This window comes from Physeter macrocephalus, chromosome 21, assembly GCF_002837175.3.
Source record: "Physeter macrocephalus isolate SW-GA chromosome 21, ASM283717v5, whole genome shotgun sequence".
NCBI lineage: Eukaryota > Metazoa > Chordata > Mammalia > Artiodactyla > Physeteridae > Physeter > Physeter macrocephalus.
This window is the reverse complement of record NC_041234.1, coordinates 72,630,549-72,652,854: the sequence shown is the minus strand read 5'-3', so window position 1 is coordinate 72,652,854 and position 22,306 is coordinate 72,630,549. Positions and strand designations below refer to the sequence as shown.

General features: G+C 36.6%; 1 protein-coding gene and 1 non-coding gene across 16 annotated transcripts in view; one reads left to right on the top strand and one right to left on the bottom strand.

Annotated features, from left to right (window-relative positions):
• The window catches only part of DIAPH2 (diaphanous related formin 2), a 919,875-nt gene that overhangs the window by 847,018 nt on the left and 50,551 nt on the right, over positions 1-22,306 (bottom strand). For 13 of the 15 annotated variants that reach the window (XR_008616350.1, XR_008616349.1, XM_055081634.1 and 10 more), the window contains 2 exons: positions 14,971-15,003; positions 12,240-12,416 (listed from right to left, as the gene is read on the bottom strand). The exons of 1 other annotated variant lie outside the window; for it this stretch is intronic. Coding sequence is in view for 12 of the 14 variants with exons in the window: in XM_055081634.1 (XP_054937609.1) it covers positions 12,240-12,416; positions 14,971-15,003 (210 nt within the window). In the remaining 2 variants the exon portion in view is untranslated. The remainder of the gene's footprint in view (positions 1-12,239; positions 12,417-14,970; positions 15,004-22,306) is intronic. One more of the 15 variants, XM_055081636.1, reaches the window with a different exon arrangement.
• LOC112066445 (small nucleolar RNA SNORA70) lies at positions 18,162-18,296 on the top strand. The gene has a single exon (XR_002892662.1). It is a non-coding gene; the product is annotated as a small nucleolar RNA SNORA70 (small nucleolar RNA).

The window sequence follows — 22,306 nt, the reverse complement described above, 5'->3', positions numbered from 1 at the left end:
GCAGCATGTGGGATCTTCCCGGACCGGGGCACGAACCCGTGTCCCCTGCATTGGCAGGCGGACTCTCAACCACTGCGCCACCAGGGAAAGCCCCACATTGTATTCTTAAAGTTATAACTGAGGAGCCGTATAAGAATAGAGTCAAATGAGAAGGTTAAAAGTTGAACCAGCTGCCTATTCATTCATTTGTACTCTCTTTCATTCATTCATTCTCATTGTCTCTCTCTTTCTCCCTCTCACCCCCCAGTAAATCTTTAAACAGGTGACAGTACAATTTTTTAAACTTTCTCGTGTCCTAACATCATATTCTATTTTCCTAACCCTTCCACTGTTTTCCTTACTTGTTTTATGAAAGGTAAATGTCAACCCTTTATGTTTTTACATCTTTTCCTCCTCTATAAGAAGTAATACTTGCTCCTTCTTTCTATACAGTTGCTAAAAATGTCTGTATATTTTCTATAAAGTAACTGTTTCTGTTTCTGCAACATGCATTGATCCCAGTTTAAGGCTGGATTTTCCACTCGCTGTTTTTAAATCTGAACTTGACTTCACCATCAAATGCTTGCCCTCTTCCTTCTTCTTCTCAATAGTAATTATTCAAGTATTCTTTAACTTCTATCTCGAGGGGACCTGTACCCCTGAAGAGAATAAACTGATACCCTAGTACCTAAAAATATACCCTAGCATGAACAGCAATTATAGTTATCTTTGATTATTTTAAGATTATAAATTAATGGATTTTTACATTTATTTCTTTATTCTTTTCTAAAGAAACGTTCATATAAAGATATGCTCTATAGATAATTCCTCTACTAGAACTAGAAAAGACAGCATTTCTTTTTAAAATTCCAATAAAAGCATCAGGAATTGTCTACATAAGTAAATAAATGGCCAATTGTACCTGGTATTAATTAACTACCTCATGTCTTCAAATGATCCAGTTAAGTTTCCCTATATAGACTGCACGGCATAACATATAGAAGTTTATATGGAAAACAAAGTTAAACGGGAAAAAAAATTGTCCAAATACATTATCTCTACAAATGGTATGGAGCCAAAAGCCGGGGCAAGCAAGCATGAAATTAAGTGAATGTTACCGAGTACTGCACAAAAAGTCTTCAGCTATTTCTACTTTCAGGGCCTATTGGAGGAAACTACAACTATGAACACCTACATATACCTCTTCACCATCAAGAAGGTAAATTCACAACATCTATTTAGCTATTAGGAAACCCAAATATTATTTTCACTCTCCCATAATCCTTAATCCTGAGCTCAACATGGAACCAGCGTCCAGAGTCCAAAGATTACATAAAGGATCCACTGTGGTTTGTGAAATATTGATGCTTATTCAAAATACAAGAAAATAAGCTTCAATATTTAACATGAGAATAATACTGAAGCCCTCACTGGATCTGTAGGTCCAAATGGTACATGAGGTATCTCAAGGGAAGAGTGGGGTATTCACAATGCATATTTTTTCACTGTCAGTGTACTGCAACGTACTGCAGTTTACAAGTACCTGGTTAAGTGGACTTACAGGCTATTTTACCTAGTTTTAACTAAGTCAACCCTCAAAACAACAACAAAAAAATAGAAAAGTAGCTTTAAAAGAGTCTTGCAAATACAACAGATTGAAGATAATAAGATAATACCAATAATGCAAGTACAGGGGAACAAGAAAATACTAGACTGTTAAATCTCCTACTCAGAAGTCTGAGCCTTTCATCAGTCATATCATATGATAAAAGTAATAAAAATATAAGGCTGATAAGAAGCTGGTCCCACAAGATTAAAAGTTAGTAAAGTGACTATCTGAAATGTGCATGTATATCAATTATCACTGATGACTCTCATTTTATGTGCATATTGCACCTTAAAAATATTAGCTAATCATAGTATAAAGCTACCTCAAACGTGCAGACCATTTAAAATCCAAACATCTAGACCATGAGGAAAGCTTTTTCGATTTTCTCAGCAATAATTAGAATCATGTGCTACGCAATCAGTACTTAGTGAAATTTTGTAAACTTAATGACACATGTTTAGAAGACTCTTTTGAATGTTTTCTTTCTTTAATAGCAAAAGACAAAAGGTCCCATGACACTGGGGGAACACTTGGTAGAAGCAGCTGAAATGATACATGCAAAACAACACGGCAATAAACTAAAACACATTCCTTTGTCAGCAAATACTGTCAGAAGACACATAGAAATCATTGCTGAAAATTTGCTAAAACAAGTATTAGAAAAATTACTCAGTGCGGGAGGTTTATCATACAGCTGAATGAAAATACAGCTGTTTTTTCTTTGAAACAACTCAGCTTATATTATTTGCTAGATTGTTCCAATAATGAAATATAAAAACTACTTTTCTTTGAGTTGCTAATGGAACAATGTAACAGAGAAAACATATTGCCAAAATAAATGATTTATTTAATAAAAGGATGTTTTATGAAAAAACTGTAAGTGGGAAGCATTCCTGAGTAAGGAAGGTTAGCCCACATATAAAATTCAAACCATTGCAAGAAATAAGTTGAAATCAAAATACACACAGTGGTATGCAGAGTCAAGAATGTAGGTGCTTTTTGTTGTTTTTCATAAAAGCAAGATATTTCAAATACTGTAGAATATTTACAATATTTTAAAATGAGACAGGAAGTGAGCATGAAAACATGTATCTTACAGAGAGATCTCCAGCTATCTCATGACAAAGTATTTTAAAACTTCTGAAATTTCACATGACTTGGGCATTTTTCATTCACAAAAGGACAAGTAATCCCTTAAGAGTTAACAACTGGTGAGAAAGTAACTGCTTTTCAAATGAACTTCATTGAAAAAGCCACACTGGCAGACCCAACTGCCAGGTGGGTCTCCTTCACCCTTGCATGACTCACCTCTTCTTTCTTCTTCCGGGTATTCGGTACAATGTCTGCAGCGGACATGAGTAGACAAACATGGGGGCGGGGGTCTACACATTAAGTATGTGGAAGGAAAAATGCAAAGAGCCCATGTCCCTGATGACATCTAGTGAAGCCCGTTTTTTAAAGCCCATTTTGAACCAATTTATTCACAAATATAAAAACGCCAACACTTCAGATTAGTTCCAAGAACAACTGACCGTCATCAAGGGAGACGGAAATTTACTAGCCATGGTTCAGCAGGAAACTTTTGCTTGATTCATGGATTGGACTGAGCAAAGCTAATACTATGATTTAATAAGTGTTGCTAATGATGTTCTCGTTCCACTTGGACCTATGCATCGTTGTCAGATTTATGTTTCAACTATAACAGACATTAAACCAAATATCAAAATAAAATGGACTCGGAACTAAACCTTCTAATTAGTCTCTTTTTTAAAACAAGACATAAAAAATAATGACACATTGACATTGCTCTCACTAAAAAGTTATTAATCGTGACAGCAAAGGCTTTTGCACCATTAATAAATAAAATAAACTCATTTTAAAATCTTGTTCATTGCATGTTTTTCTCATTCTTTTCTATGTCTGTATTTTATACATAGTATTAGTACATACATATATGTATATATTTTATAAATAAAACATATTGGTGTTACTTGCTCAAATATATATATATATTTTCTAACGGGATAGGAAATCAGAAAGTTTAGAGACTACTACACTAGTCCAGAGGTTGACACTTTTACTGTAAAGGGCTAGACACTAAATATTTTAGGCTTTGTGGGACACAGGGTCTTTGTCACAACTACTCAACTCTGCAGTTACAGTGTAAAAGGAGCCATCAACAATATGTAAACAAATGGCTGTGGCTGCATTCAACAAAATTGCATTTATGAACACTGAGTTTCAGATTTTCATGTGCCCTGAAACAGTCTTCTTTTGACTTTCTGCAACCATTTAAAAATATAAAAGCTATTCTTACCTTGGGAGTCATACAAAATAAAAAGCTAGAGGCAGGGATAGTGTCTTTGTCATCTTTATGCTCCCCTGCACCTAACAAAGTATCTGGCATTCAGTAGAGAGTTGTCAAATAAACTTCTCCATGACACAGAAATATGTCTTTGCTTTTCCTTTTTTTTTTTCCCCCCACAATTACACCTTACATTCTGCTATATCACCTCTATCCTTGACAGCAGGGATTTTCCTTGAGTTGCTCTCTGCTCTCTGCTCTCTCCTCTCTCTCTCCCTCTCTCCCTCTCTCCCTCTCTCTCTTTCTCTCTCTCTCTCTCTCTCTCTCTCTCTCCTCAGAACTTAGAACAGTACTTGGCATATAGAAGGCACTGGACCTTGATGAACTAAGTCATTCAAACTTTGAGAACACTTTAATGTCAAAAAAATAAAGACTGAAAATTCAGAAGTGACACTGGGTTTCGTAGTATATTCAGATCTTCTCTGTTTCCTCCCTGAGCCCCTGTGCTGGCTTAAGCAGTCACAGTAGCCTATTCACAGCTGTCCTACTACCATGGAAATCCTGTGTTTACTTGCTTGCCTCCCTGACTAAATTCTAAGCTCTCTGGGGGAAAGGGAGGAACTGGATTTATCTGTGTACCTGCAGCATGTAGCACACGACCTGGCACACTGCACATATCAATACACGGTCGTGAAAATGCCTTCATGGCAAAAAACACTAGTGGAACTTTTCAAACAGAAAAAAATACATTAGGAAACATTTCTATGTACAAATCAAGAACAGAATCAGTGAATTGTGAAGTTTATCAGCTACAATCAGAGTAAATTTCCAAACCTAGTTCCCTTAATTCCTCTTCCTGGGACTTCTATCCTACTACTCCCTCATTTGTGAACTTTTGGTGAGAATTATATTTGGGAAGGAAATTTAAAAGTGACCCAGATTTAGCTAACTTTGAGACCTGTTTACAGGGTAAGTTTTGCTCCTCCTTTATATGCTTTACTTGGGAGTGTGTGTAAGAAAATAAAGTGACTAGAAATGATGCTGGTGTTCTCTCAGTCCAATGATACAGAGTAAGGATATTGGAAATATAAATGTAAAAAATGGAAAGTAGGCTATCTAGATAATTTCTAAGGATCTAGCCATTCCTGAAAATTATTTCCATGTCTTATTATAGATTTTAAGACCTATGTTACCAGTAAGTTATTTTACAGTAACTTAACCTTTAATTAAAATTACTTACGCTGAGAGCACTAAAAGGTTCTCATCCAAGCTAACCAACTCCTAAAAAGACTGATTTTGGGTGAGAAAGAAACCCATGACAGCAGTCAGGGGAAAACAAGGACAGCACCTGGGGTCCAAAGTCAAACAGGCTCTCAAAACTGATGAAAGGCAAAAGTGAGAGAACAAAATGAAAAGCTTTGGGATTATTTATGAGTTCTACCAGATGGAATATGGGACAGATAATTTAATATTTATTGCATATGACTGTACAATCATTAAATTATGCCCAAAATGCAAAATATATTAATGTAAATTGCTGAACAGAAACAAAGTATAAAACATCACATTTGCATGTGGAATCATATATTAAACATTGCCTTTAATAACGGAAGTTGAAATGAAGTGTGCCTAGAAATTAATCATAAATCATAAATCATTAATCATCACTAGCCTCATCTTTTGTATACAATTAAACTATTTAATTACCTATATTAAAACACAGTCCTTATTGACATATCTATAGGACTCTAATGTGACCAACACCAGCTGGACTTCCACTCAATAGATCCTGTACTAGGTAAAAGAAATTAAATTCCAACTTGAACTTCCAAGACATCTCTGTATGTTTATTTTTTTAAGCTTAAAATGGAAATCCCCTATCCCCTAAGCAAAAAAAAAAAAAAAAAACAGTTTTAGAACAGTTGCATACAAAAGGGAAATAATATTCAAAAGGAAATGGACAGTGTCCAGACACATTTCTCTCCTTGCTCTAATTGCATTATTCAAAAATGAGCTATCGCTATTAAACATTTAATAGTCCTTAAGCAGTATTCTCAATGTACAAGGACCAGTTCAGTTATTCTCAGTAAGCTCAAAGGCTATGATACCTTAACATGTTGAATAGTTATTCAATTACAGCATTATTAATTTCCTTATATTTAAAGTGTAAGGGAGAAGATATTTCACCAGTCCTAATTAGAGACCATACAAAATGTCTCTGATTAACATGAAAAAGATGATAAATATGAACCTCATTTAAATTTCAATTTGGGGTTAAAGGTGGTATGTAATATTACGATAGTTCAGTCATCTTTTAAAGTTACCCTCCCAAAAATGTGGAAGCAGTATTGTTGTCTTGGTCCTACTACCTTTACCCACTTGTGAAAGATTTGAAAACATGACTGGGCAGAAAAGGGGAACAGGAATCTTAAAGAGCAAGTATAGTTTACCCCATGCAGGTAATTATAAAAATCATATAAAAACGAGTGAGGGTATTTTTTTCCACTCCTGAAAGTTTTAATAAAAGAACCACTTTCTAATTTTCAATTAATAGGTAATGACCACACTCCAAGTACAAAATCCAGTTTTACAAACTACTGAAGACACGCTGATAATAAATAGTGTGCGCTCCATGAAAAAAGCAATCATCTAAAAGTTTCAAATTTAGAGCTTTACATCTGTCAGCAATAGCCATGGATACCCTTACTCAGAAGATCTGTCTATACTTGTTTCCTTGAGCAGCCACAATATGAAAAGTGGCATATCAATGCGTAGAACAGATGTCAGTGTCAATGGAACGTTAGTAATCTACTAACTCACTAGTAAAGTAAAACCTAACCATTCAGATCTTTCAGTTAACTGGACTCGTTCCAGGATTTTACTTGGCTATAAAGTGTCAAGTGATGTTTAAAATGAGCTATTAGTAGTTATAGTAATCAAGTTATAGTAATCACATAAAAGAATTAATACTTTTTAAAAAATCTGTAGTAATTTCAGATTGAGCCCAACATTGCCCTATTATCTACATCTACAAACCTGTACAGGGAGAACTTCTGTTGACAAATATGATCCTCGGACATAACAAGAGTTTCAATTATCAGAGTAATAGAGGATTTATTTGAATATTGCCTTTCATTACTTAAGCCTTTCACCAAAAGTTTCACCAAAATATATCATCCCCCAGAAATTCCAAATAATAAATTATATTAGCAATTTTAACGTAATATATTTCTTGTCAAGCCTCTCATACTCTGTTACTGTCTATAATGTTGCGCTATTTTATGTAATTATTTTAAATGTTTCACTCCTCAAGGTATGCTATCCTAAAACACATACAAGGTGTTTAGGCCCAATAGTCTAAACATTTGTAGTACTCTAAAGTGTAAAAACTCTGAAAACAGGAATAGCACAATGAAGGATGAGAATCAAGAGAGACAAGATTGTCATAATAGCCATCAAGTAGGACAAGTACATCTATTACATTATTTGTACATGGAAGGACGCCTACAAAGAATGAAATAAAAAAGGGAAATTTCATATCTGGAAATCTACTTCTGACGACTTAAATGTCTTCTCCCAATCCACTTTGAAGATGGCATTTGAACAGTTTTCCAAAACTAAATTGTGGGCCTCTTTCTTTTCAATCGATGCTCTGTAAAAAGCAATAACTTGGAAAAAGACAACCTTCTTTCATCAATAGGAAACAATCCATCCATCTTGCTTTACCTGCGAGACAATGTACCTCAGAGTTGCCTTCTACTTCCACTCAGTATGCGTGCAGAGAAAGTGTATTAATTTTACATTTAGCTTAAATGAAATATTATTAAAGATAGAGATTACCAAAATGCCAATTTTTTTAGATTTTTATGTACCTAAATTTAAGTTCAAGCTCAGCCCCTTATTAGCTAAGGCAAGTTACAGAACCAATTTCTTTAGCCTCTCTCTAAGCTTTAATTTCCTTATCTGAAAAATGGAGTATAACTATGTTGCCTACTTGGCAGCACTGTCACAAAGATCAGCTGAAATAATACATGTAAACTGTTCAGTTACATGCTGGGCCCAAGGGTGCACAGTAAATGAAAGCTGTGAAAATTCGTAAAATAACTTGTTCACTTAACCTGATTACAGACAAACTAAAGATAATAAAGAAAATGCAAAATGTTCAATGTACAAGTAGACTTCTCTCAAAGCAGAGATACAACCCTTAAAAAGTTTTTTATTGATCTTTTGTTGTTACTTTTAAGCAAATCATAATTGTCTGATTTCCTTTTCCAACATTCCCATGGAAGGAAAAATTCTCATTAGGGAAAATGTGGCACCAAGTTGTACCTTTCTTTAAGTCACATTTATGAATCCACAAGCAAATCGTTTTAAAAACATAACACATTTAAAGAGGAAAGTGGTAATTTGTTGATGAAACATTAGAATTAAAATTCAAACCACAAAACGGAAATATTGTAAAAGGTTTGAAAACATAGTAAATGCTGCACACAAATTGAAAAAAACTTATAAGTGCCAGGAATCATTTTTGCTTACACCTATCATCATGTAAAAGGCATGTGTGCGTCACTGAAGCAAATGAAGAGGGTAGTAGAGGAAGATATCAAAGAGGTAAAGTGGGGATCAGATCATACAGGGCCTTACAGGCTCTTATAAGGATACTGGCTTTTGTACCCTGAGGGAAATAAGATGCCATAGTAGAGATTTGAGAACCCAAGTGACATGACATTGTTCAGGTTTTAAAAGGGTAATGTTTCTGTGCTGAGAATATATTGCAGAGGGTCATGGTGGAAGCAGGGAGACCAATGAGGAACTGTGTTAGTCCTAATAGTTCTACCACTATTGTAGCAGCCTAGGTGAGGCTTCAACCAGTATGGGACGAGTGAAGGCGGTAAGAAATGGTCAGCTCTTGTAAGTACCGTACTTTGAAGGAAGAGTGCATGGGTTTCCTAGTCAATTGAATGTGGAATGTGAGAAAGAGAGAGTAGACAAAGAAAATTCCAAAGTTTTAGGCCTGAGTAACTGGACACATGGATATACCATCAACTGAGAAGGGGGAGACACTGGGAGAAGCAGGTTTGGAGGGGAATATCAACAGTTTGGTTTTGGATATGTTACTTTTGAGAAGTCTACTGACCAATCAGAGAGAGATGTCAATTATGAAGTTTGATTATGAGAGTCTAGAGTTCAGACACGAGGACTAAGCTGTAGATAAATTTGAGAATTGTGAGCATACCAGTGGAATGTAAAGCCATAGTACTGGTTGCAATCACAAAAGAAGATAGTGTAGCTAGAGAAGAGAACATGTCCAAGGACTGATGCCTGGCCCTCTCCAACATTTAAAGGTTGAGGACATGAAAAGGAATCAGCAAAGAAGAATAAAAAGCAGCAGCCAAAGAGATAGGAGGAAAACCAAATAAAGGGGGAGCAGGGGGCGATTTATGACCAAATGCGTCACCTGCTGCTGATAGGTCAGTTAAGATGAGAACTGAAAACTGAACATGGGACTCAGCAGCATAAAGATCTCTGGTGACACTGATAAGAGCCATTTTGATGGAATGGTGGGATGGAAGCCTGGCTAGAGTGAGTTTAAGACAGAAAGTAAGACGAGAGAAATCAGAAGCAGTGAATATAAACAAAATTATTAGGAGGTGTCTTCCTTCAAAGGAGAGTAAAAATACAGCGGTAGTAGGCAAGGGAGATAAGGTCATGAAAAAGTTGTAAAGTGAGATAGCACATTTGTATGCGGCTGTGAAGGGTAGAAGAGAGAGAAGAAAATGATTGGAGCAAAGTCCTTGAGTAAGTAGGTCTAAAGGAATGGAACCTTGTACACAAATGGAAGGACTGGAAGATGAAAACTTCATCTATGGTGGTGATAGGTAGCAAGACTGCAGATACTCAAACTTAGGTAGATGTGGTGGTGAGAGTCTGTGGAAGTTCTCTTCTGATCACTTCAGTTTACTCAGTAAATTACGCAGTAAGCTCATCAGCAGAGCATAAAGATGGGTAAGAGTTCTGACGATTGAGCAGCAAAGTAAAGGTGTAAAATAGTCATCTAGAAGCACAGTGGAGGGAATGGAGTAGGGACATATAAGATGACTGTGTGAAAACAGAAGGGCCTACTTGGGGCTTTGGAAAAGGAATCTGTTTCAGAATCATGAATAGAGCACCACTGGATTAGAACAGGCAAAACCTGGAGGACAGGAGGAAGACCAGATAGGAGGCTACTTTCATAGCCCACGAGAAAAAGCCAGAGAGGGATACTGCCTAAAGCAGGGCAAGAGCATCTGGAGGACAACTGAGGAAACAGACGTAAAAGTCACTGCAAAAGCAGAACCAATGGGATTTGGAAAGCAATTAGAAGTGACTGAGAAAATGAATGGCGTGGAAGAAGGCCCGTAAGTGTTGAGCTAAAGTGAACTGGAGGGTGGCAATGCCACTGATAAACTAAAAGAACTATTTCACTACTGCAAAAATTAGTAACCGATTGGTCAGCTGATTCAAGGAGTAAGTATCATTTGAGTGAAGTTTGAGTAAAGAGAAGAAGAGTTCAAAATAAGATTTAAAAGTTTGATTAAATGTCAAAGAATGTTTGTTTCTGTTGTTGTTGGTTTGGGGTGATTAAGATAAGACAACCGAGTTGCAAATTGAGGGGCAACTGAAGAAAGAACAGAGCTTTATTTGCTAAAGGAAGGAAATGCAACAAACATTTATAAAATTATTTTTACAGAAAGTTTTATGCCAGGCACTATTCTAGGAATATCATCTCCTTTAATCCTAAAAATAACCATATGAGGTAGATCCTCTTATACCTTTGTTACAGTTATGGAAAATAAAGTGTAGAGAGGATGTATCACCTTCACAGGGTAATGTGATTAATGGGAGAGCCAGAACTCAGCCTCAAGGCTGAATGACCCCAAAGTCCAAGCTCTTAACCACTACACAAACATGCCCTGTAAAATTAAGGGCCTGGAAAAGGTAATATAGGTTGTTTAGCTTCCGAGAAGAGTTTCAGAGCTAAAGATCTCAGAGGTGGAATCATTCCGAAGAGTGACACAGTCCAAGGTGTAGTCATGCCTATAATTAGCTAAATACATGGATGCAAAGGTCAGAGTTCAGGAAACCAAGGAACTAAGAGCAACAATGCGATGCCAAGGTTATCAATGTAATAGCTGAAATCACCAAAACGAATAGCAAGGGAAGGGTCAAAAGGATAGCCAGATGCTATCATCATCATCGCTGGTCAGCAGATAATAGACTTTACAAGAGAAAGGGTTGTTGAAAGATGGTTCAAAGAATTTGGCATAGAAGGAGCAGCAGGAAAGAGGGTGTACCATAGGACTAGGAGGAAAGGCTGAAGAGAGTGGGAATGTCAGGACTTGTGACAAGGGAAAAGCTGGATGTCAGCTCTGGCTAGACAGAAGGAACATTAAAGGAAAAGTTTAAAGATAAAGGGAATTTGTATTCATTCAACAACTTTCAACTACTAGTGGGGTTGGGGGCGGGGTGGTAACAAGATGTTCCATAATGGGCAGAGTAGAAGGGTCTAGATTTCCAGTATTCTTAACCTCTTCTTTTGGTATGGGTAAGGAGACCTTTGAAACTCTTGTGGACCTTAACTCAAAATGAATAGAGATTCACAAAAAAAAATCTGCCATGATAAGTGGGACATAATTAGAAACTAATGAATCATGAATCAGGATCTCCACTTCTCTGATCAAGCAAACAAATCCAAGATGGCCCGATGCCTCATCTCTCCCCTCTCTTGGTATAAACTGCTGAATAATCAAAATATTATATTTATTATCTAATATAAGAAATAATCTAGATCACAAGCTATAAAATATAATAAGTGTGCTAGAAAATATAGATGTATGACTGTTGATAATAGAACAAACTTGGAGGAATTAATTCTTCTGTCCCCTCTACTGTTTTGTTTTGTTTTGTTTTTTTACACTCTGTCCTTCCAACTCTATTTCATATGCCTAACAAGATACCTTATATTGTTTTCAGAAAAGTGGACTTAGGCCTGTTTTGTTTTATAGAAACAGAAAGACAAGTTAGGTAGTTAAAAAATTGATTCAGTGTGCCACAGACTACTGAATACTAGAGAACAAAAGTAAGTAAGACAGCCCCTGCTTTTAGGAGCTCATAGTGGAAGAGACAGACATATCATAACTCAAAAAGACAGATGCTTTCGAAAACAGTTCTGTTGTATCAACAAGTTTCTGGTCTCTCCTTTATGTGATATAAACACAGTCCATACAAACAGCCCTACTCAGAACCCAGCGCTATTCTGGGCACATGCATTTTAAAATTACAACAAAATCAGGGGGTCTAACTTACCATCATTTTTTCAAAGAGATCCAGTACTTCCTTTTCGGACAAATTCAAAGATCGTTCATCGTATAATGGCTGAGCCGCTGGAAACTCACTCATTGCAACTTGAGAATCAATAGGATGTTGGATAAGAGGTTTTTCTTTTTTGACAGTAGATTTTCTAAAACTTGTAATTCGGTCACGCTGCAAACAGAAAAAAACAAGAAGCCCTAAGGAAGAGATCAAGAATCACGAACGAACATGAAGAACTGAAACATCAAAATAGCACTTAGGATAATATATATCATTATTGTCTTTTGACAAAATGTTATTTTCAGCAGCAAGCTCCAGTTAGAGATTGTACTATTTTGAAACCTTGAAGTAGCTCTGCAGCCACAGAAATCTAGGGAGTGAAAATTATTCCTCAAAAGTAAAACTTAGTCCCTTGTCATTTCTATTCTGCACAGTAACTAGGTCAGAAAAGTCCGGCCTCAAAGTCGTGTGGTGGTTTGAGAGAGAACGTGTCTTTGGCGGCAACTTTCAAACTATGAGAAAAAAAAAGAAAAGAAAAGAAAAGAATATCCAATTCTAAGGGGGAAATTATAGTAATGTTTCTCTTCTTCAAAGCGCCAAAATAATTGACAAGTATCTATGAATACTTTGGCAGTGTAATAGTAGAATATAATGGTTAAGAGCATGGACTCTGGAGCCAGACTACCTAGATTTGAATCTGCAATTTACTAGGTCAGTTACCCTGTGCAAATTACTTGGTCTCTCTATGACTGTTTCCTCATGTCTAAAATAGGGATAACAAGTTAATGTATGTAGGAGGAAGGAAGGAGGGAAGGAAGGAAGGAAGGGAAGGAGGAAGGGGAGACAGAGAAAGCAAGAAAGAAACAGTTATTGTGAGATTTAAATAAGTTATATGTTTAGTGTACTTAGCTACTATTTATTACTATTGTTGTTGTTACTATTACTATTATTATTATTACACACACCTTTTTCTTCCCTAAAAAGTAGGACCAACAAGGAAGCACAACAAAATTAAAAACATTACCTTTTTGCCCTGGAAATATAACATAAACAGAAATATCTTATTCCTACAAACACTACTATGAAGAACTTGCTGTTTTATAGATATTGACTTGGAACCATTGATTCCACGTACAATCTCTAATAATTAGCTTGCGATTTCACATAAAGTGAGTTAACGACTCCACTTGCATGTAAACAGGCCATTCTGTTTTAAACCACAGAACATTGGACATCAAAAATTAGTAATGACCATAAAACTGAATACAACTCAGTTTTATTCTGGTTTCTGTTAGGAAGCACATGCATGCATATTGTCAGCTCACGTTAAACAAGCAGATATGTTAGATATCAGGACAGTGCCTCGTCACTGCCACGTTACCAAGTCCTTATAAATCACTTCAACAGTACAAAAAGCATCACAGAAGTTCTTACCACAATTATGTCGACTTCTGTTGACCCCCATTAAAAGAACATACTTTTTATTTTGATTCAAAGAACACTTTTTTTCTAAAAGGTGTACTTTGAAAGAAATATGAGCAGTTTTAAGCAGCTTATTTAGGATTCCAAAAATGATCTTAGTACATGGTTGCTTACAAAGAGATTATGTAAATCATAATATTTTAGAGCTGGGAAGAAACTTGAAAAATCATCTAGGCCGAATCTCTCATTTCACAGAAAAAGTGACTCGCTAAATTCACGAGTCCCTGGTTCCTAGCCCAGTGTTCACATAGATTCATTTCTTCGAATCACCTTCTATATTTTCTTTTAAATTTGAATGTCTTTGAGGAAAATTAAGTTAGATTAGATGTGTAATATAACTCAAAACAACTCAAGAAAAAACATTAAGCAATCCCAAATAAGCTGAGTACATAACCAAGAGTCAAGTTTCACTAAAAGATATGGTGGACACAAAAGCATTTAAATATGCAATCGACCATTAAATCAACATATCTCTGTTCCTTTCCCTTCATATCACTTAATATTTACTTTTGCAGTGCCGGCTTTTTTACTGAGTAGCATTATTTACATATATATTTGATCTTCCACTATGCCCTTCACTTCGATCTAGAAAATTGGCTTTTGCTTTCAGCTATATCTTGATAAGAAAATAAAGTTAAGCCACATACTTTCACTTCCTTAAATCATGAACTATATTCTACATTCCTTGTAGACAGGTAATTTCACAAAGAAAAAATACTTAAAATACCACATTTTAAAAGTTTAGCTATAAAAGGGCACATTTAAATTTTAAGCCCATAACTTTTCATAAGTCTTACTATGATAGACTCAGATCAAAAATATTTGAGGATTTTAAATGTAATACCACATTTCTAACATAATGAACTTAACTTCTTTTCCATTTTAAATTAATTTCCTTTACTGTTAATATTAATGTTTAACATATTCAGAGTCAATTTACATGGCTATTGAGAAAGGAAACATTTGTGTTTTCCAGAGTTAGATTTATACAGATTTTTTTTAATTGGCTAAGGTATATATCAGGATGGTAATATCAAAATTATTTTGAGAACACGTACAATTGCTTATGTTTATATCAAAAAAAAGAAAAGCCACTCTATTGACAATTCTTCCATCTACTGTACTTTGTAAACATCTAGACTTTTTATATCTTTACATATATCAATGCTTTAATGTCCACCCACTTTAATAAAAAGGCAACATGCATAAGTAAGGTAATAACATGCTACTAAGTCCACCTTACCACATCATCTGCCAAAGTTTTTATTTGAATGTTCTATTAAAACCAAAATGGAAAAAAAAAATACCTGTCAGATAAGAGAAATTCATAGATCAAACAAGAAAATAATTGAATGATTCTCATTTTTTATTTTATCAACTATAACTCTTCAAAGAGAATTAGAAACTTTAAATCTATAAACACATTCTTTACAGAAGAAAAAAACAACTTATTAAGGATTAAAAATGAAGGTTTGGTGAAGGGGGTGTCTCTTCTTTTTTGAAGATGACTCCCAAGTTCCCAAAGTCAGATTTGGAACAGACATCACTACCACAGTGCTCAAACGTGAAAACAGATATAAAAAAGTCATACGCCCTTTCAAGATTTTTCAAAGTTTTAGAATGAATAATCATATTTTTGAGATATATAAAACTTTTAAAAACATGAACAACAGGAAAAATGTCACATTTAATGGTAATGACATATAATGAAACAGCTCAGTCTAGAACTCAGTTGCATCTGATAGATAATTTAACAAACACCTTTATAAATATTCTAGATAACACTGAATTTACTGATTCTGTTAATATATGCCCATTTCTCGAAAACCTCAACACTTTCTTTTTTTTTTGCATGTGGTTTTCTACTTCTAATGTTGAGAATCATTGGAAATGGTATACTCTAGTTAATAAAATACAGTGGTTAATAAAAACTACCACATAGAGTACAAACAATACTGGAGTAATAAAGCAATATTAAAGTAAGCAAAGTAACAGCTAACAATTTAGTAATCTTCCAGGATTCAGAAGATACTTCAAGATCTTACAATAACATACAATCAGCATGAAAGCAGTTATTATTATATTATAAATATGTTGAAATATGTTGTAGTGCTAGTTAAGAGATGTGATTAGGAAAGAACCATATTTTTTTAAATCGCCTGTTAGGAACTGAAATTAACCCTTCTGCCACAACCTGTAGATTTATTTCCTACAACAGAAGCTGAATGATGTACATCATGCATGCTCACATCCCTTTTAACTAAGAAAAATATGGTCGTATCACTGGTGGGGAGAATTCCATTAAGAGGTTTTTGGGTTTTTTTTTTGCGGTACGCGGACCTCTCACTGTTGTGGTCTCTCCCGTCGCGGAGCACAGGCTCCGGACGCGCAGGCTCAGAGGCCATGGCTCACCGGCCTAGCTGTTCCGCGGCATGTGGGATCTTCCCGGACCCGGACACGAACCCATGTCCCCTGCATCGGCAGGTGGACTCTCAACCACTGTGCCACCAGGGAAGCCCTCCATTAAGAGTTTTAAGTGAGAATTATTTCGTCACAGGATCAGACATCACCAACTAAATGCTGTTAAAGATCATCCTCCCCTCCATCAGTTGGGACAAATATACTATTATATGTGTAGTTCTTTTTCTACTTTTAATCCATCTATTCCCTCAGGGATCTACACTTCTACATCTTTGTACAATGTCTTCATCACATCCTGCTGACACAAACCCCAATCAATCTTTACTGCCTAGAAAAAAGAAAAGAAGGGGGATTACTTATATCAGAACTGAAGTCTTTTTAAGAGAGATCAGTTCACCCTAGGACTATCTCTACCTGGTATTTTCTCTTTAATTTTCCCAGTGGGGCACAGAAAACTGTTCTATGCACAGTGACAAGCTTCATGATTTCCTGTCATGTAAAATCAGAGGGAGAAATGTCAAAGTCTCAAAAGTGCCTCAACTACCCTGCTACCATCCAGATATGTACCTGTCCACCTGTGTTATTTATTAGACAGATTATACAGTTCTTCAAGCAACCCCTGCTTTTCTTTTCTTCCCATCCTTTGAGGTTATAAACTCAAGATTGGAAACATATAAATCTTCAAAGTGAATATGTAAATTCGGGGAAAGTAAGATTTTAGTCAAATTCTCTAAGTTAAGGTACACATATGTCTCGAATGCCTTAAGTCTGTATCTCAATTGAATATATGTTGATAGTTTAATAATGGGGGACAGAAACAACAACAACAACAAAGCATTGCTAGCAATAGTTCCACCTTGTCTTATGGGAAGAGACTTGAGTTTTCTCTTCTCCCACCTCCACTTTTTTTATTTTTCTTTGAAATTAACATATTTTTGTCCATATTAGATCCCACAGTATGGAGTTAGACACTATTAAATTGGAAGAAATTTGAGATAATCTGGTCAAAACCTCTCAATTTACAAATGGTGAAACTGAAGCTTGAAGAGGCTAAGTGACTCGCCCACGGACCACAGATCTGGTTGTCACTAGATACTAACTCTTAGTCAACATATGGCCTCTTCAGGTGGTATAATTAAGCTGTAGGATATTAGGGTTGAACTACTGAATTGAAACAGTTCATGGTAACCTCAAATTCACAGATATGCCCCAAGCCCCATCAGTTTCATTTTCCTTTGGGTAACTGCCTTTTGCCATCATTACCAGGGGGTCAAGCATCATCCCGAAGAGCATTCCCCTGGCAACCAAAGTCCTTCCCTAACACGTCTTACGTGTCACCTACGAAATTCATTTTGACCAATATACACTAATGTTCTTCCAGCGGCTGGTTATTCTTCATATACAAACTATATACAAATTTAGATTCTTTGGTCTTTCATAATTCTTCATTCCTAATTATATCTTACTACTGCCACAATTGTAAGAATCAGAGCTGTTCTCTCAGCTCTCTAGGTGGGTAATAGGAGGGAAAATAGAGTAGGAAAAAGTGGGTATATAATTAATAACCCAGTGCAAATACTACATGAGCACCAAGGGTTGTCACAGAGGGTTAGGACAGACTTTCAAAAAAAGGGTCATGTTTATGGTAATGGTACCATCCAATTTTAAGACTTCCATGTCACCTTGGTCTCCTCCCTCTCTTCATTCCTTACAGCCGAAACAGTTGTCAAGTTCCATGGTGATCTTTCTGCAGTTTCTTCTTCATTCCCGCACAAACCATCCCAGTTTAGAGTCTAATCACTGGCAGTAGCCTCCTAATAATTACCTCTGCCACCATTCTCTCCTCATTGCCAAAGTCATCTTCTTCAAGCAAAGATCTGGTTCAAGTCACCATCACATCACCTCTTCCCTAGATTTCTGTAAGAACCTCCTATCTCCCTTTTTCCACCTTTACCCTGCTATAGTTCATTCTGAACACATTGAGGAAGTGACAGTACTAAAACCCAAGTCAGTTTGCAGCCAATTAAACCAACCATGCTCTTTTCCCCGTGGGGGCCAGGTGTGCAATGGCTGCAAACAGCAGCCTCCTCAGTAGTGTATTCAGCCTGTTGCCTGTATGCATTGCCCTAAGGGACCCTGGAGACAGCCCTTTCCAGTGGACATTCGTGACTGGCATGCTGCCCCCAATCTAGGCTCCAGACAGGTATACGCGGTGCCTTTGGAAAGCCCCAGGGCACAGTGGCCAGGATCCACATTGGCCACATCATAATGTCCATCCACACCAAGCTGCAGAGCAAGGAGCACGTGTTTGAGGCCCTGTGCAGGGCCAAGTTCAAGCTCCCTGGCTGCCAGAAGATCCACAGCTCCAAGAATTGGGGATTTACTAAGTTTAATGCAGATGAATTTGAAAACATGGTGGCAGATAAGCAGCTCCTCCTGGATGGCTGTGGGGTCAAATACATCCCTAATCGTGGCCCCCTGGACACATGGCGGGCCCTGCACTCATGACAGCCTTGAGGCTGTCCCCTCCTTACTCACGTGCACCAATAAATCCTACTTTCCTGTCAAAAAAAAAAAGAAAAGTAAAAGCTAAAGAAATCTGAATAAACCATGGACTTTAGTCAGAAAAAAAAAAAAAAAAACAACCCAAGTCAGATCATGTCACTCCTCTGCTCAAAACTTTTCAATGGAGCCCTATTTTCACTCCAAGTGAAAGTCAAAATCGTTACCATAGCCTGCAAGGCCCTATGGAGCTGCATACTCTTCATATCCCTCTGACCTCATCTCCTACTACACTTCCTTTCATTCACTCAGCTCTAGTCACAGCAACCACCTCACTGTTCCCCATATGGCAATAAGCCACATATACTGTCTCTTCCCTCTGCCTGGAATGCTCTTTTCCGTTATCCATATGCGTTCCTCCATCACTCCTCCCCCTTTCAAGTTCTTGCTCAGGGAGACCTACTCTGTCCATCCTATTTAAATGGAAACACCCACCTCCTCCACACTCTCCTGACCTGCTTTAGCATGCTCTGCTTTCCTTTTTTCAATAAAACTTACCACATTCTCACACAGTCTATAATTTATTTTTGTCTGTTTCTCCCATTAAAAATGTGAGCTCCATGAGAACCAAGGTTTTCATCTGTTTGTTTCAGGGATGTACCCCTAATGCCTAGATCAATGTTTGGCACACAGAACTCAATAAAAAATTATAAATGACTATTACTTGCCCATCTGTATTCAATGGCTCCTGATGACCTACAGAATAAAGACTAATACCCTTAATATGGCATTCAAAGCCCTGTATTATTCAGCCCTAGGCTACCTTCTAAGTCTTCCCTCAATGATTTGTGTGCTATGGAAAAATGGAAATCTTTTTCCCACCACATGCCTCACCATGTCCTGTTTGTGCACCCACTCTTCCCTCTACTGAAATGTCAATCCGGCTAGGTACCTTTCTATTTCTAGAGCTTCCCTTGAGTTTAAAGTTTGGTTATTAATAAACCAAATATGGACCCGTGGTCAAAAATGGAGGAGAACTATGCTTTGTTTAGTGTCTTCTTAAAGACTATTTTTTCCTAAAAGGCATCTTTAAGAATGATAGAGCACCTTAAGACAAACAGGAAATTATATTCATGTAAAAAATTATCCCAATTACTTGTAATAGAGAACCATAAAGAAAAACACTCTGCTTATGATTTCTTGGTTTACAAGTTTCATTCAACTACAGACTGGATATCCTATATAACTATGCACATTTGACTGATACGGATATTTTTCTCATAGATTTCCCTCATGTAAAACTCTGCTGTCATAAATATCTTCTTGAGACCATTACTTAGAACTCTACAACTATTCAGAAAAGAGAGACAAATGTAGTCTATTGAAAAGAAAAATCTTTAAGGACATTTGAAGAGTTTGAGTTTAGGAGGGGGCCATTTTTGGCCACTGCACATTAAAAATACATTGAAATTATTGTATAAATTACACTTAAATTATCTGCAATAGAAAATAAATTATTTCTGCTGCACAACTGTTTTTATACATTAGTCAAAAAAAGAGAAAGTTACAAAAGGAGAACAATAACAAAAATACCACCAACATGAAAAAAGTTCAGAGAGCTATAAAGAGCTAACTCTTTGACAAGATTCAATCGCAGTCATTTTTATGTGAATTGACCTGTAAAACATTTTTAAACGGTTGTATTAAGATACAGTCTCATTTATAATAATGTCTGACAGGGACAAGCTCTCAAATTTTATCTGAATGTAATTTATATAGGTGCATGCACCTCTCTCTCTCACACACCACTTGCAACCAGACATTATGGATTTTACTCCTGTGTACAAACTACAGAGCTACTGTGGAGTTAAAACAACAACAAAAAATGACCAAAAAAATGTTTATTAGAGTCACACCCCTGAATTAAATGCACTGATTAAAGTCATTTTAGTAAGTTTTTATTGCAAATCTAATGATAATGGTCATTAGGATGAGGGTATATTACACCAATAAGTATAGTGACCATATATTTTCATTAAAATCAACTCTAGAAAAGCAATACACTTGTGAATTAGTCAAGCAATTAGAGTTTATTAAACTTCATTTATGATCAGTTATATTAAATAAAACTTACTACAGTACTCTATGAGGACTGCATAATTATAAAAGTTTCACTCCAGAATCTCAACCCCTTAAGAATAAGAGAAATGGATGATTTACTTATAAACTCTAATGCTGAACTTCTGATTGAAATGCAGGAGCCATTATTGCAAGAAAATTAAGTTTTAATTGTCTCGATCAGGCAGAAATTAACAAAAACAGCAAGATGTAAAGATTCGACTCTCTTATGGCTAATGTTACATGGTAATACAATGTTTTATAAACATCTTGAAATTACTCCATGACCACAGAAATTGGACAACTGAATTGCATACAATTCAAAAGTCTCACCACCAACTCAAAAACTTGGCCACACTTCTTTGACTTTGACTATTTTCTTCTCTTTTAGAGAAAGTAAATTGGCCATCACAATAAAGATGAAGGATCAATTATTTACCCAGCTTAAGTTTCTTAATCTCTAAGTAGGGCAGGGCAATATAATATAGAAAAGCATGTTCAATTCAATTGAACAAATATTTGAGCATCTACTATGCACCTGTTCAGTGCTGGGAACTAGGAATAAAATCATAAACAAGATAAGCATGCACCTTATGGAAGTTGTAGTCTAGTCAAAGATCAGAGGAATGAAAGAACAACCACAACAGAGAAATTCTGAGAGCACTGTTCAGGTGGTACTCTATCATAACCTCCATATACTTTCCAAGTAAGAAGGGCCTTTAAGAAAGGCCATCCACCTCAACCAATGATCCAGGGTTTGAAATCTCTAGATGACATCCCTGACAAATACTGATTCAGATCAGCAGCAGTCACAGAAGGAAGTAATTATTCTTCAAAGTGCTGCCTTTCTACTTTTCAGATCCTGGATTAACCCTGAACTTTTCAAATCAGTAAGACCAATCAAGACAATTCAAGGCTATTTAACCATCTGGCAACCAAGCTGAACATTCTGTTCAGCCATTCAAATCCCTTTACTATGAAGATTGTCTTAGTTGAGTATCTCTCCGTTGTGTTTGTTTCACCAACACAGGTATATATCATCTGATTTTTAGAACTGAGATCAACGTAGCTAGGGGTTTGATTCTAAGAAGACAGGAGGAAAAAAAATAATTGGCTTTCGAAACCACTGAACTATTACTGCTTGTATTTAAAATTACTCTAAAACATTCTTTCATCTCCTTTCTAACAGTAAGGGGCATTTTCAGACACCCACATGTCCTCTTAGGCACTGCATTCTTCCATCACCATTAGCACTTCCGAAAAGATGATAGATCAGCTGGCAGTGTGCGAGGCACTGGGATTTAAAGAGACATGGCCCTGGGAGCTTCCCTGGTGGCACAGTGGTTGAGAGTCCGCCTGCTGTTGCAGGGGACACGGGTTCATGCCCCGGTCCGGGAAGATCCCACATGCCGCGGAGCGGCTGGGCCCATGAGCCATGACCACTGAGCCCGCACGTCCAGAGCCTGTGCTCCGCAACCGGAGAGGCCACAACAGTGAGAGGCCCGCGTACCGCAAAAAAAAAAAAAAAAGAGACATGG